The 12,369-nt window shown below is 39.4% G+C and overlaps 1 protein-coding gene across 1 annotated transcript in view; it reads right to left on the bottom strand.

The window, feature by feature from the left end:
- The window catches only part of LOC126251914 (general transcription and DNA repair factor IIH helicase subunit XPB), a 106,022-nt gene that overhangs the window by 24,896 nt on the left and 68,757 nt on the right, over window positions 1-12,369 (bottom strand). Inside the window, exon 10 of the mRNA XM_049952646.1 lies at window positions 215-337. Coding sequence (XP_049808603.1) covers window positions 215-337 — 123 coding nt within the window. The remainder of the gene's footprint in view (window positions 1-214; window positions 338-12,369) is intronic.

Raw genomic sequence — 12,369 nt, 5'->3', positions numbered from 1 at the left:
TACAAAAGTAAATTTTTGTATTGCCTAGTTCTCTATCACTATCTTGAAAGCAGGGACATAATAATACATTTTCACATATTCCATACAAATATAGCACATCTCCAAAAGTAAAGTGATTTTCCATATTCATTCTTATGTGCTCAAAGGTAAAGAGCATTTATGTGAAAAGTAGACTACTGAAGAACATTTCTAGTTAGTGACCTTGTTACTATACCTGTGGACCACATTTTGAACTGCTGCTTCCACTGTTCCACAGAGACTCCAGAGTTGCAGAGGACAAGTGCTCTCTTTCTAACAGTGCAACAAGCAGTAACACCCACAAGACTCTTCCCAGCACCTGCAATACAAACAAAGTGATAATGTTTACCTCACATATGAGTAATGCACAATAAGAGCCAAGTTACATTGCCTTTTGTAACAATTTTGTTAAGTTAAACAGATTCATACAAAGAAACACACTATATCCATGGTACACTACCCCAACAACACAAGTCACCAATTTTATTTCATCCAGGCTAGATCTTGTGAGTTCACAAGATGTTGTTGCTGTTGTGGTCTTCAGTCTGGAGAATGGTTTGATGCAGCTCTCCATGCTACTCTATCTTGTGCAAGCTTCTTCATCTCCCAGTACCTACTGCAACCTACATCCTTCTGAATCTGCTTGGTGTATTCATCTCTTGGTCTCCCTCTACGATTTTTACCCTCCACGCTGCCCTCCAATACTAAATTGGTGATCCCTTGATGCCTCAGAACATGTCCTACCAACCGATCCCTTCTTCTGGTCAAATTGTGCCACAAACTTCTCTTCTCCCCAATCCTATTCAATACTTCCTCATTAGTTATGTGATCTACCCATCTAATCTTCAGCATTCTTCTGTAGCACCACATTTCGAAAGCTTCTACTCTCTTCTTGTCCAAACTAGTTATCGTCCTTGTTTCACTTCCATACATGGCTACACTCCATACAAATACTTTCAGAAATGACTTCCTGACACTTAAATCTATACTTGATGTTAACAAATTTCTCTTCTTCAGAAATGCTTTCCTTGCCATTGCCAGTCTACATTTTATATCCTCTCTACTTCAACCATCATCAGTTATTTGGCTCCCCAAATAGCAAAACTCCTCTACTACTTTAAGTGTCTCATTTCCTAATCTAATTCCCTCAGCATCACCCGACTTAATTCGACCACATTCCATTATCTTCGTTTTGCGTTTGTTGATGTTCATCTTATATCCTCCTTTCAAGACACTGTCCATTCCGTTCAACTGCTCTTCCAAGTCCTTTGCTGTCTCTGACAGAATTACAATGTCATCGGCGAACTTCAAAGTTTTTATTTCTTCTCCATTGATTTTAATACCTACTCCAAATTTTTCTTTTGTTTCCTTTACTGCTTGCTCAATATACAGATTGAATAACATCGGGGAGAGGCTACAACCCTGTCTTACACCCTTCCCAACAACTGCTTCCCTTTCATGTCCCTCGACTCTTATAACTGCCATCTGGTTTCTGTACAAATTGTAAATAGCCTTTCGCTCCCTGTATTTTACCCCTGCCACCTTTAGAATTGGAAAGAGAGTATTTCACTCAACATTGTCAAAAGCTTTCTCTAAGTCTACAAAATCTAGAAATGTAGGTTTGTCTTTCCTTAATCTATTTTCTAAGATAAGTCGTAGGGTCAGTATTGACTCACGTGTTCCAACATTTCTGCAGAATCCAAACTGATCTTTGCCAAGGTTGGCTTCTACCAGTTTTTCCATTTGTCTGTAAAGAATTCGTGTTAGTATTTTGCAGCTGTGACTTATTAAACTGATAGTTCGGTAATTTTCACATCTGTCAACACCTGCTTTCTTTGGGATTGGAATTATTATATTCTTCTTGAAGTCTGAGGGTATTTCGCCTGTTTCATACATCTTGCTCACCAGATGGTAGAGTTTTGTCAGGACTGGCTCTCCCAAGACCGTCAGTAGTTCCAATGGAATGTTGTCTACTCCCGGGGCCTTGTTTCGACTCAGGTCTTTCAGTGCTCTGTCAAACTCTTCACGCAGTATCGTATCTCCCATTTCATCTTCATCTACATCCTCTTCCATTTCCATAATATTGTCCTCAAGTACATCGCCCTTGTATAGACCCTCTATATACTCCTTCCACCTTTCTACTTTCCCTTCTTTGCTTAGAACTGGATTTTCATCTGAGCTCTTGATGTTCATACAAGTGGTTCTCTTATCTCCAAAGGTCTCTTTAATTTTCCTGTAGGCAGTATCTATCTTACCCCTAGTGATATGCACCTCTGCATCCTTACATCTGTCCTCTAGCCACCCCTGATTAGCCATTTTGCACTTCCTGTCGATCTCATTTTTGAGACGTATGTATTCCTTTTTGCCTGCTTCATTTGCTGCATTTTTATATTTTCTCCTTTCATCAATTAAATTCAATATTTCTTCTGTTACCCAAGGATTTCTACTAGCCCTCGTCCTTTTACCTACATGATCATCTGCTGCCTTCACTACTTCATCCCTCAGAGCTACCCATTCTTCTTCTACTGTATTTCTTTCCCCCATTCCTGCCAGTTGTTCCCTTATGCTCTCCCTGAAACACTCTACAACCTCCGGTTTAGTCAGTTTATCAAGGTCCCATCTCCTTAAATTCCTACCTTTTTGCAGTTTCTTCAGTTTTAATCTACAGTTCATAACCAATAGATTGTGGTCAGAGTCCACATCTGCCCCTGGAATGTCTTACAATTTAAAACCTGGTTCCTAAATCTCTGTCTTACCATTATATAATCTATCTGGTACCTTTTAGTATCTCCAGGGTTCTTCCATGTATACAACCTTCTTTCATGATTCTTAAACCAAGTGTTAGCTATGATTAAGTTGTGCTCTGTGCAAAATTCTACCAGGCGGCTTCGTCTTTCATTTCTTAGCCCCAATCCATATTCACCTACTACATTTCCTTCTCTCCCTTTTCCTACACTCGGATTCCAGTCACCCATGACTATTAAATTTTCGTCGCCCTTCACTATCTGAATAATTTCTTTTATTTCATCATACATTTCTTCAATTTCTTCGTAATCTGCAGAGCTAGTTGGCATATAAACTTGTACTACTGAAGTAGGTGTGGGCTTCGTATCTATCTTGGCCACAATAATGCGTTCACTATGCTGTTTGTAGTAGCTTACCCGAAGTTCCTATTTTCCTATTCATTATTTGATTTTGTGTTTATAACCCTGTAGTCACCTGACCAGAAGTCTTGTTCCTCCTGCCACCGAACTTCACTAATTCCCACTATATCTAACTTTAACCTATCCATTTCCCTTTTTAAATTTTCTAACCTACCTGCCCGATTAAGTGATCTGACATTCCACACTCCGATCCGTAGAACGCCAGTTTTCATTCTCCTGATAACGACATCCTCTTGAGTAGTCCCCGCCCGGAGATCCGAATGGGGGACTATTTTACCTCCGGAATATTTTACCCAAGAGGACGCCATCATCATTTAATCATACAGTAAAGCTGCATGCCCTTGGGAAAATTTACGGCTGTAGTTTCCCCTTGCTTTCAGCCGTTTGCAGTACCAGCACAGCAAGGCCATTTTGGTTAATGTTACAAGGCCAGATCAGTCAATCATCCAGACTGTTGCCCTTGCAACTACTGAAAAGGCTGCTGCCCCTCTTCAGGAACCACCCGTTTGATTGGCCTCTCAACAGATACCCCTCCGTTGTGGTTGCACCTACGGTACGGCCATCTGTATCGCTGAGGCACGCAAGCCTCCCCACCAACGGCAAGGTCCATGGTTCATGGAGGGAGGAGTTCACAAGATACGGAATGGATAAAATAACACTGACATTGCCTAGCCAGGGATTCCAAACCGTTTATACCTTCACATTCCTGGCTAGCAGCATTGTTCACCAACAAACATACCACCTGATCAAGCAAGGTGACCTAAAGGTAAGACAAAGGACTTGCAAGATAGCAGTTCAGATCCCTGTCTGGTCACCTTTAAACTGCCTATGAGAAAGATTGTTCCTTTGAAATTGCACAGCCTATTGCTATCACTGTCCTTACCAATTCCAAACTTGAACTCCATCTTTAATGACTTCATCGCAGATGGAACAATAATTAGTTAGCTTACTTCTTTCAGGATAACAATTTACAGGAATCATCAATATTGGAGTGAAAGACACTGTTTCATAAAGATATCCATTAGGCAAAAAACATGTTGTTCACAGCAGCCTCTGGTGTACAGGCTGCCCTCCATGACAGGCATGTTGTGTGGGAACAATATTGGCCTGCTAAATGAACCTGCTTTGCAGGGCAGCCTAATGTTAGGGGAAAGAAAATGTTTACCCAGACCCAACGTATAGGCTGCCCTGCATGATGGCCTGTATATCAGAAGCAAATAAATAGTATTATGAAATGGATAGTTGCTACTCATCATGTACCGGAGATGCTGAATCACCACCTGAAAAATGAGACTCGAAATCAAGGAAAAAAAAATTTCCCGAATCTAAGCCACACCTGAAATTTGAGACTTGAAATTTTGGAGGGAGAAAAGTTTTAGACCGCACCTCCAAATCGAAACAAAGTTGGTCCATTGTAACATGAGACACAACTTAGGTCGTTCTCTTTGTTATAGGTGTTTACGTCACTCTTAAGCTGAAAATGCAATATTGTATTGTGTCATGCATTGTTTGTCGCATTCTGATAATGAGTGTTTACAACCTGTCGTCGCTCGCGGCATGGCTTGCTTTTGTGCGCGCTACCGCCGCTTACAATAAAAAAGAGGAATTGTCTCATTAGCGAAACAATGGTAAGAGACTGCTATTTGTTGTTACTTACACTGCTGCTTTCTTTGATAATGATCAACAAGAACCAAATAATATATTGCGTATGATGGATGTTCTGAACTAGAGTTCAGCGAAAATTTTTCTCTGTTGGAAAATCTTTGCAGACGCCTCTTTAGTACATTACATTCTGCTCAGAAATTACAGTCATCTTAGATTTAAAAATCTAGTCAATTACCATGCTTCATTTCTGACGGTATCACTAATCAGCGTAAGAATAATATGAATATAAACATGACATGATATGTTATTCTTTTCTTTCGCATTTGCTGTTGTCTCACTCTAGTTTTGTAGTTTATTAGGCAGACAGGATTTAAATGAGATAGCAGCAAACACAAAAGAATCATGGCATAATGTTTACATTCATTTTATTCTTATGGTGAAGAGAATACTGCATGTGATTCACGATTCGTAAAAGTTCCTATTAGCAACCATCTCTTGTCTCAGGTAGGAAATAATTCAGAACGTAGAGTTGGCCATATTGACATACATCCCAAACAGTCTTGCCAGCCAGATTTTCGTGGATTTTTAGTGATGAGTTCAAATGCAGAGTGTGTTGTTGTTGTCCTCAGTCCGTAGACTGTTTTGATGCAGCTCTCCACGCTTTTCTATCCTGTGCAATGCAGAGTAGCAACACTTATGAAATAAGAATGAAAATAACTTAGAAATTAAATGCTGAAATTTAAAACAAAATGTTATTAGATTTGTAATACATCTTATAAGAAATGTTTAAAATATCAGTCATGATTATGAATCACTATTACTCGATTCTTTGTTGCTCATTTCTTCATGCAGAGCATTGTCCTCCATACCATCTAGTGCACTGGATAACAAACATCTTTTAAACACTTGCTGCACAATCTGATTTGGAACACACTTCCATGCATCATAAATCCATTGGCACACTTGCGACAAACTTGAGCGTTTTACATGTCCTGTTGGTGTCAGTTTTCTGTCGCTTTTCGAAAATCAGTCTGTGTACATGCGTTTAAGCTTGTTCTTAAATGGTTTATTCAAACAGACGTTAAGTGGTTGCAGAATTGACGCCATCCTGCCTGGAATTACTGCCAAGTCCGTTTTGCTTTCCTGTAATTCTCGTTTTATTGCAGGTGTTGTATGGCCTGCGTAAGCATCTAATACCAACAGACTGCGCAAACCAGAGGTCACTTGTGTAAATCAAGCATTGCACCAGGACTATGATTCCACACACGCCTAATCCATTCCAGCACCATGTCCTCCGAAAACCACCCAGTTTCGTTTGCTCGTACAATTACAGTTTTTGGAAACGTGTCCAATTTCGGTAAAGTCTTTCGCTTGAAAACTATGAATGGGGGTAATTTATGTCCATCTGTTGTGCAAGCAAGCACGACGGACATCCGCTGTTTTTCAGCCCCTGATTTAAGAACACTTGTGTCTTTCTTTCCTTTGGCGTCAACCGTATAATTTGACGGCGTGTCAAAATATATGGGAGTTTGGTCAGCATTTTCTATCTGACCAAGAAGGTATTGCTTTTCTGTGCACTGCCTGATTATGAAGCGCTGAAATTCCACAAGTTTTTCTTAATAATTTTCGGCAGCTTTTGTGCAACGGAAGTTTGCCTCCGAAGTGAAAAACCCCAGTGCTTCATAAACAGATCAATCCAGCTGCGACTAGCCTTAAAATTTTCGATTTTTTGCTCTCTAGCAATTTCATGTGCCTTAATTTTTAAAATTTCGGCGTTCACAGGCAGGAATTTCAGCGCTGCTCCTTCACAAATTAATTTAAAATCACTTCTAGTGCACGATATCGGCCACATTTTGGCCCACTAAACGCTTTAGCCTACTGCTACTTGAACATTCAAGTAATTTCTCTCTCTGCAGTCGCCCTCGCCTGACGTTGCTCTCATTAATCCCGTATCGCAGACCTGCAGCACGATTAGAACTTCGTTCTGCAAAAGAAATAACTCTCCTCTTGAATTTGGCACTATAATGAAAGTGCTTCATTATGATTCACTAACACCAACAAGCACTTTACAAAATTCCATGAAGCAATAGGTGCCACTACATGAAATCTTAATGAGCCCCAGCATATCAACTCGTGCAACAATCCTAAAGCCTTGTGCATTATTGGTATTTTAGTGTAAAGAAATTTATTTTTGTTGCTACGAATATTTGAAAGGCTGCTACAATTGAAGATGAACAATACGGAATTTCTATTTACTTTGTTGGATAATGTATGAAAATGCGTTGGTCGAAACTCAGGGCGGAGAAAAACGCTCATCATCTACTTTTTTAAAAATTTATTTAGCTTTGTGCCTGCAAAGCATGCCTGTGTAGCGCTACATATATTTGACGGCAGAAGTTAGTTGTGGCGGCATCTACCAACATTTTTCAGAACTTCCACTTAGTTTGCACTCGATTCTAAGCCGCAAGCAGATTTTTGGATTACAAAAACCAGAAAAAAAGTGTGGCTTAGATTCGAGTAAATACAGTAGTGGGCAGATGGGAAAGGAGAAGGGGAGTTGGAGACACAAAGAAAGAGGGGGAGAAGGATATGGTCAGACGGTGGTTGGAGGAAGATATGGTCAGAGAGAGGAGTGGAGGAAATGAACAAGGGGAGGGGGAGGAGGAGACGAATTGACAGAGAGAATGGGGAGGAGGAGATAAGACAGATAGAGGTGGGCATACAGAGGGAGAAATGGAGGTGTGTTCAATATAAGTGTCAGCTGCATATGCAGGCAAAGCTGTGTGGAAAAGGCTAGTTATATTATAATGCATGAATTTATAGATCATGTGTTCATATTAAATGTAATTTTAAACTTAATTTACTTAAAGCTCCTTGGCAGTATGCTGGAACTACCTCTAGCAAGGAAGACTGACACCCTAGTTATAATCAGCCAAGATCTTATCTGTCGACATAAATTGCAAAATTAAAAGCTTCCATATCATTCAGGACCGTTATCACTACCAAAATGATCAACAACTATTCAGCCTGATCAAATAAATTTCACACAACATCGCAATGTACACAGAATTCATATTTCAGCAGATGACAAACTCTGAGACCATCCATGATCTGTTCATGTATTTCTGTTCATGTAATATGGCTATGAATATGACCAAAGAATAACTATAAACCATATTTCTTAATTTAGGTTACATACATTTGGAAGATATCCATATAAAAACTACAGAACTGGAATGATTAATGTACAAACATACATTTCAAACTTGGGTAATCCACTAGGTTTGGACTTTCCAAATAATCTATTATTCAGTGGCTGAGAAATCTGAACAAGGAAAATTTACCTCTGAATATTTCCCTCCAAGCTAGTAAATTATAAAAAGGCACTGCTCAGTTATTGTAGCAGTAGGAGAATATGCAGCACAGGGCAAGACATTTTAGTGTGATCATATACCTGGAACTGATTTTATTTTGGGCAAAATCTCTCTTCTATGGTTAGTGTGGTGTTTTGGTGGTTGTTGTCATTTTGTCTTCAGTCCGATGACTGTTTTGATGCAGCACTTCATGTCTCTCACTCCTGTGTAAGCCTCTTTAGCACCAAATAACTACGGTAATCTACATCCATTTGAATCTGTTTACTGTATAAATCTCTTGGTCTTCCTCTACAATTTTTAACACCATACTTCCTTCCACTAAAGATTGCTTCATGCCTCTGAAGGTGTACTATCAACTGATATCTTCTTTTAGTCAAGTTGTGCCATAAATTACTTTTCTATCTCCAGTTCATTTCATTACCTCCTTACCAGTAATTTGATCTACCTCTCTAATCTTCAGATTTCTTCTGTAGTAGCACATTTCAAAAGCTTCTGTTCTCTTCTTATATCAACTGCTTATTGTCCATATTTGACTTCTGTACACGGCTACACTCTAGAAAAATACCTTCAGAAAAGACTTCCCAACATGAATTTATATTAGATGTTAATAAATTTCCCTTTCTTCATATCTGCTTTTCATACTATGGCCAGTCTGCATTTTATAACTTCTCTGCTTCAGACATCATCAATTATTTTGCTGCCCATGTTTCGTGTCTCATTTTCTAATCTAATTCCTTCAGTATCAACTGAGTTAACTTGACTGCCTTCGTGTACCCTTGCTTACTTTAGCTGATGCTGATCTTTTAACATCTTTTCAAGATACTGTCAATTCTGTTGAACTGCTCGATTCCAATCTGACTGAGTTACAGTGTCACTAGCAAACTGTAAAGTTTTTATTTCTTCTCCCTGAATTTCAATTCCCTCTCCAAATTTCCCCTTGGTTTCCTTCCTCAGCTTGCTCAATATACAGACCGAATAACATCAGGGAGAGGCTATAACACTGTCTCATTCCCTTCTCAACTATAGCTCCCCTTTCATGTCCTTCAAATCTGCAGTCTGGTTTCTGTACAAGATGTAAATATCCTTTCAGCCACTGTACTTCATTCCCACTACCGTCAAAATATCAAAGAGTATAGTGTAGTCAAAACTGTCAGAAGTTGTCTCTAAATATACAGATACTATAATGTAGGTTTGTCTTTCTTCAACCTATCTTCTAGTACTGTATCCCATATACCCATATTTATCCGGAATGCAAATTAATCTTCCCTGAGGTCACCTACTATCTGCTTTTCCATTTCCTGTAAACAATGCATATCAGTGTTTCCGCAAGCCATGGTTTATTTTGATAATATTCCCACCAGTTAGAACATGATCCTTTTGGAGTTGGAATTATTACATTCTTCTTGAAGTCTGAGGGCATTACATATACACTGTCCAATCACATTAACACAGCCTCCTGTCAGAAGCCTGAATAACCACATTTTGCAGGACGGACTGCTGCGAGACGTGCAGGAAGAGAGTCAGTGAGGTTCTGGAAGGTACTGACAGGATGTGAAGCCATGCTCACTGCAGTGTCATGACCAGTTGCGCTAGGTTTCTTGGTTGAGGATCCACGGCACCAACAGCCCAATTAAGGTGGTCCAACATACTCTCAATTGGGTTTAAATCCGGGGAGTTTTGGTGGTTGTGAGAGTACAGTAAACTCACCCCGGTGCACTTCAAGCTACGCACATACACTGCAAGCTGTGAGACGCAGCACATGGTCCTGCTGGCAGACACCATCATGTTGAGGAAAAACAATCTGCTCTTAGGAAATATAATGTTACAAGGAAGATACAAAAATCTACTCACCAACTGTCAGCAGAACACGCATATAAAAACTACTGTAGTTTTCAAGATGCACTGTGGCTTCCAGAATGACGAGGTAACCCAGAGAATGCCACAAAAACATACTCCAGATCATAACACTACTGCACGGTGTTTGCTTTCAGAAGTTTCATGCCATATGTGGCAATGGCCATCTGTCCAATGGAGCATAAAACAGGATTCGCCTCAAAAAGGCCATCTGTCGTCACCCAACTGACGATCAGTTGCAGTATTAGCGTGCAAATTGCATTCTTCGTTGCTGCTGAACTGCAGTCGGCACTGGTGTATGAACCAGGCGCGTGCTGCGAAGGCCCATACGTAGCAACTTTTGTTGGGCGATGGTTGAGGAGACACTGTTGGTAGCCCCTTGGTTCATCTAGGTGGTCAATTAACAGTTGCATCCATATTACACCTGTACACATCCCTCAGCCTTTGTTCACCCCAGTCATCTATTAACTGTGGTGCACGACAGTTGCCTCAGTGCTGGTTTTGGATGGCGCCATTTACCCTGCATACTATACTTTAATGACAGTGGCACTGTTCAAGACTTAACCTTTCAGGAAATGCTTCCACCCTTGGCCAAAAGCCAATGGTCATGCACTTTTGGATGTCAGATAAACTGCTTCATTTCTGCATTATGGCAACAATAGCACTGTTTCCTGTGTCCGTCTGACATGCTTTATGACCCTCTAGAGCTAGTGCTGCCAATTTACCGTCTGTGAGTGCTTATTGCATGTTGTAATGTAATTAACTGTCAGAGATAAACTTTATCTCATGCGAAAAGTACGATGCCCACAGTAGAGAGTTAAGGTAACTTCATTATGTTGCCATACAATGTGTTTAATTTATTTATTTATGAATATTTTCTTTTATGATAAATAATGGATTTGTTTGAGATGATAAATGTTGTATATTTATATGTATTTATTTATATGTGTCTTTGGAGTGTATTAAGGTCAGAAGACCAAAGAATCTGGAATGCAGGAATGTCTGCAACTTCCGGGCACATGTTGGCTTGCCCACCACTTCTTTGTCGATATTGGAGGGAGATGGACGTGTTTACATGACCAGTACAGTATAATGCATTTTTAGGGTATCAATGTTCGAAGTGAAAATATTGTAGTTACTAAATAAAAAGTACGAATAAATATTATTTTTAGCCGAAAGTAATTCGAATCCGGTAGTGTTTATTTCAAACAAGAAGAAAACCCAGGCCATGCTTGTTAGAGTAATGTTTTGCAGACAAAACCCCTAGACAAACGAGATCTGCAGTGTGTAATCTTTCAGCAGCTACTAATAAATAAGCCTTGCTGAAATTGTGCTGGAACTACTTGTATTATTATCAATTACAAACACGTGGTGCGAATGTGGTCCTACCACAATATACCGCGTAAGATTCCACATCATTCAGTTATCAAGAAACGAGAAAGGTAACAACCAGTACAATATGGTGGCATCGTCCGGGATTATTGAAAATGTTACCGAAATAAACTACCACCGAGATTGCGAAGAAAACGACAGAATTCGTACATCCTGGATGAAAATGTTCAAGGAAGTCGTATGCTGATACCTTCAAGACAAAGGAAATCGTATGCTGGTACCTTCAAGACATCGGAATGCAGTTACTGGAGCAAGAATAACGGCGCAATAAGTCAAGAAAAAAGTGTAAAGTGTTTGTGCAACAAAAAAGCAATATTCATATAAGTGTAGTGTTTCAGTGTTGTGAATTCCATCACGCACCAATCAAGAAAGAAGACGTTATAAGATAAGAAAACCAGTAAACTGTGAGTAAGATAGTTTAGTATCCTTTAGAAAAGATAAATTTGTTGTGTTTTGTTTATTCCTGTGTAAAAAGATGACTATTGTAAAAGAGGAAGGTATTGACGACGGTGTCGCCAACGCTAGTACAGATGTAAATTTATCATACGAAAGTGAATGCAACAGTAATAGTCCGAATCCTGTAGACAAAGTTGAAACTCATACGGAAAGACAGAATGAAGTTAAAGACATGCTATCAAAAATAATGAATTATATGGAGGGAAAATTTAAGGCAATTGATGACACTAACAGACAAAACGGACAGTGGTTAGGAAATATTAAAGACAGACTCGATGCTAATGAGATTCGTTTGGATCAAATGGAGCAAAACAATGCTGCTCAGTTAGACCAGACTCTTAAGCTCATGAGTGATAAATTTGAAAAACAGTTCAAAGAATATGAAAAGAAAAATGACGATCACTTTCAAAAAGTAGAAGCAAAAATTTCCAGTTTGAGTCGTAATATGGTTCAGATCACGGGTAAGGTCAATTATGTCGGGAGAAAAGTTAAAAATGTAGATGCAA

Source organism: Schistocerca nitens, chromosome 4 (assembly GCF_023898315.1).
Source record: "Schistocerca nitens isolate TAMUIC-IGC-003100 chromosome 4, iqSchNite1.1, whole genome shotgun sequence".
NCBI classification, from domain to species: Eukaryota; Metazoa; Arthropoda; class Insecta; order Orthoptera; family Acrididae; genus Schistocerca; species Schistocerca nitens.
Note: the sequence above shows the minus strand (reverse complement) of the source record. Positions and strands in the feature narration are given on the sequence as shown.